Source organism: Trichechus manatus, unplaced genomic scaffold (assembly GCF_000243295.1).
Source record: "Trichechus manatus latirostris isolate Lorelei unplaced genomic scaffold, TriManLat1.0 scaffold00187, whole genome shotgun sequence".
Lineage (NCBI taxonomy): Eukaryota > Metazoa > Chordata > Mammalia > Sirenia > Trichechidae > Trichechus > Trichechus manatus.
The window spans coordinates 1,889,427-1,892,012 of record NW_004444123.1 but is presented as its reverse complement, the minus strand read 5'-3'; the positions used below and the strand labels follow the sequence as shown (position 1 = coordinate 1,892,012).

At 48.5% G+C, this 2,586-nt stretch overlaps 1 protein-coding gene across 1 annotated transcript in view; it reads right to left on the bottom strand.

Moving 5' to 3' along the window:
• Positions 1–340: 340 nt before the first annotated feature.
• The window catches only part of PTPN14 (protein tyrosine phosphatase non-receptor type 14), a 121,213-nt gene continuing 118,967 nt past the window's right edge, over positions 341–2,586 (bottom strand). Inside the window, exon 18 of the mRNA XM_004387521.2 lies at positions 341–1,598. Coding sequence (XP_004387578.1) covers positions 1,470–1,598 — 129 coding nt within the window. The 3' untranslated portion in view covers positions 341–1,469. The remainder of the gene's footprint in view (positions 1,599–2,586) is intronic.

The window sequence follows — 2,586 nt, the reverse complement described above, 5'->3', positions numbered from 1 at the left end:
TCCAAACAAAGAGACAAACCAAACTGGACTTCCGACCGCGGGCAGTGTTAATACCACGATGGGCCAGCGAGGGAGTCGCACAGAGAGAAGAAAAGCAGCAAAGGACTTCAAACCTGCTGCCCTCGAGTCGATTCCGACTCATAGCGGCCCTACAGGACAGAGTACAACTGTCCCACAGGGTTTCCAGGGCTGTAATCTTTACAGAAGCAGACTGCCACATCTTTCTCCCGAGTAGCGGCTGGTGGGTTCGAACTGCCAACCTTTCGGTTAGCAGCCAAGCATTTAACTACTGTGTCACCAGGGCTCCTTCGAGGGAGACAGGAGCTCTTCTGCTCGTGCAGGCCAGAGCTTGGAGATGGTCCCGGAGAAGACCCCCACCACACTGGGGTTCACTGTATGGGGCTCCTGGCCAGAGCCCCTGCCACCTAAGTGCCAAACAGCCCCCATCCATCAGCTTCACCAACTGTTCCCTTTACAACCTTCCCAATGACTGAGCACATGATGGAAACAGGGAAGGCGCCCAGCACCCCAACCTTCCGGCACCCGGCCAGCACAAACATCTTATTTACATAAGAACAACTAGCAAGGCTCTGCCTGACCCCTTTCTCTTCCCACTCGGGCCATTATCCCCTCGCAATCAGGCAAGGAGCCGAACTGAACAGATGGCCTGGCGCAGGGACTCAGGGCCACCAGGCTGGGCTCTCAGAGTGAACAGGGGGAGCAGCAAAGGTCCAGGGTGGAGTCCCCGGCAGGCGAACACAGGCTGCAGAGCCCAGGATAACGGGTGGTCGGTTAAGATACAGCATAGAGCTGCCCATTCATCCTGGAAGAGAGCAATCACTACACCGAAAGGGAGCGCTCCCCTGGCTCTTCCCATCTTTAACTCGAGCTTGGAAGGAGAAACAGAGAGAGACTAATGAGGGTGAGGGCAGAAAGGAAGGAGGGAGGAGACCAACTGTCCATCAAGACTCCCAAGCCAGAAAATATAAGAGCATCGTGTGTTTTTCTTCCAAAAAGGATCTTGACCCTTTTCTTTATATTTCAGGATGAATTCATTTTCTTGCCATCTTTGATTTGGACATGAGTAATTAAGCTGATGGATTTCAGGGCTGGTTACAAATCTGGCTGCAACTTCACTAGAGATGTGTCCCCTTACGCCTCGGTCCCCAGAACAACCCACTGGGCAATCTTCCCTACTGATGTGTTACAATGCAGATCGGTCATCATGTGGTTCAAATGAAAAAGTATTACATTGTGAAAATTGCATTAAAATGATTCACAAACATTATTCCAAAGGGGGAAAAATAAATTATCTCATATAAAATAATACATGATGTCTATCTGTGAAGAATCCTGCCATCTTAGGAGAGCTTGCGGCCTGCCTGCTGCCAGCCATCTGCATCCTGTTGGGGAGCAGATGTTGTCTAGAGGTGCCTCCCCATTGGTGAGATGGAGGTGGATCATGGGGATTAAATGAGTCTGGAGTTCTGGAGGAACTGGATGAGGACCTGGTAGACAAACTTGTACTGAGCGATGGTCTGGACCATGAACATCCTCTGCTCCCTGAGGAGTCTCAACATCATGGGGACTTCCACCTTCTGCAAGAAAAGAGACAAAGCACAAGAACCTGAGACATGGACCTCCCTCGGGTTGTTCCCTTGTCCAGGTATAAGACAAAGCAGAGGACTTGGCTTTTGATCAACAATCTATAGGTTTGATAATCAAAGAGTCCATTTCCAGCAACTGGAGCTTCTGCTGGTAACAAGCGGGTCTTTGCCTAGATTACACTTCAAACACTACCAATATCACAATATACAACCCAGAGCCATCAAAAATGAAACAATTACCACAGCGTGTGATGAGCATTACTCTATGTTGAGCACTGAAAATACAAGGATAAAAATATAAGGCTGATGAAAGAACAAATACCGTATTATCCACTTATGTGAAATACCCAGAATAGGCAAACGCATGGAGACAAGAGTCTCCTCGTGGTTACCAAGGGCTAGGGGAGGAGGGAGTGGGGAGTTATTGCTTAAGGGGAACTGAGCTTCTCTGTTTGGGGTGATACAAAACTTTTGGAAATAGGCAGTGGTGATGGTTATACAAAGTGGTGAATATAATCAATGCCACTGAATTTTACACTTAAAAATGGTTAAAATGGCAAATTTTCTCTTCTATACGTTTTGTTGTTGTGTGTTGCTGAGTCGATTCCTCTCCTGTACCCATCACAGGCTCTGGACAGAGGCACGGCCTGAAGGAATTAAGAGCACGGGATCTGGGTCAGGTTTCTTGAGCTGAACCCCAACTCTGCCACTTCCTAGCTGTGGGAGAGACAACACTACTTCAGCTACCTGTGCCTCAGCTGCTCTTCTATAAAACAAGGTACTAATAGGACCGATTTCATGGAGTTACTGTGGAGGCTACTTGGGATGTCACTTGTAAGGCTCTGAGAACGGTACTGGCACATGGTGAGCACTAAATACAGGTTAGCTTCTGTTATTACAGTATTCTTCTCATGTTGTCATCACTGTCACCACCACCACCACCGTCATCACCACCTCCACCACTACCACCACCACCACC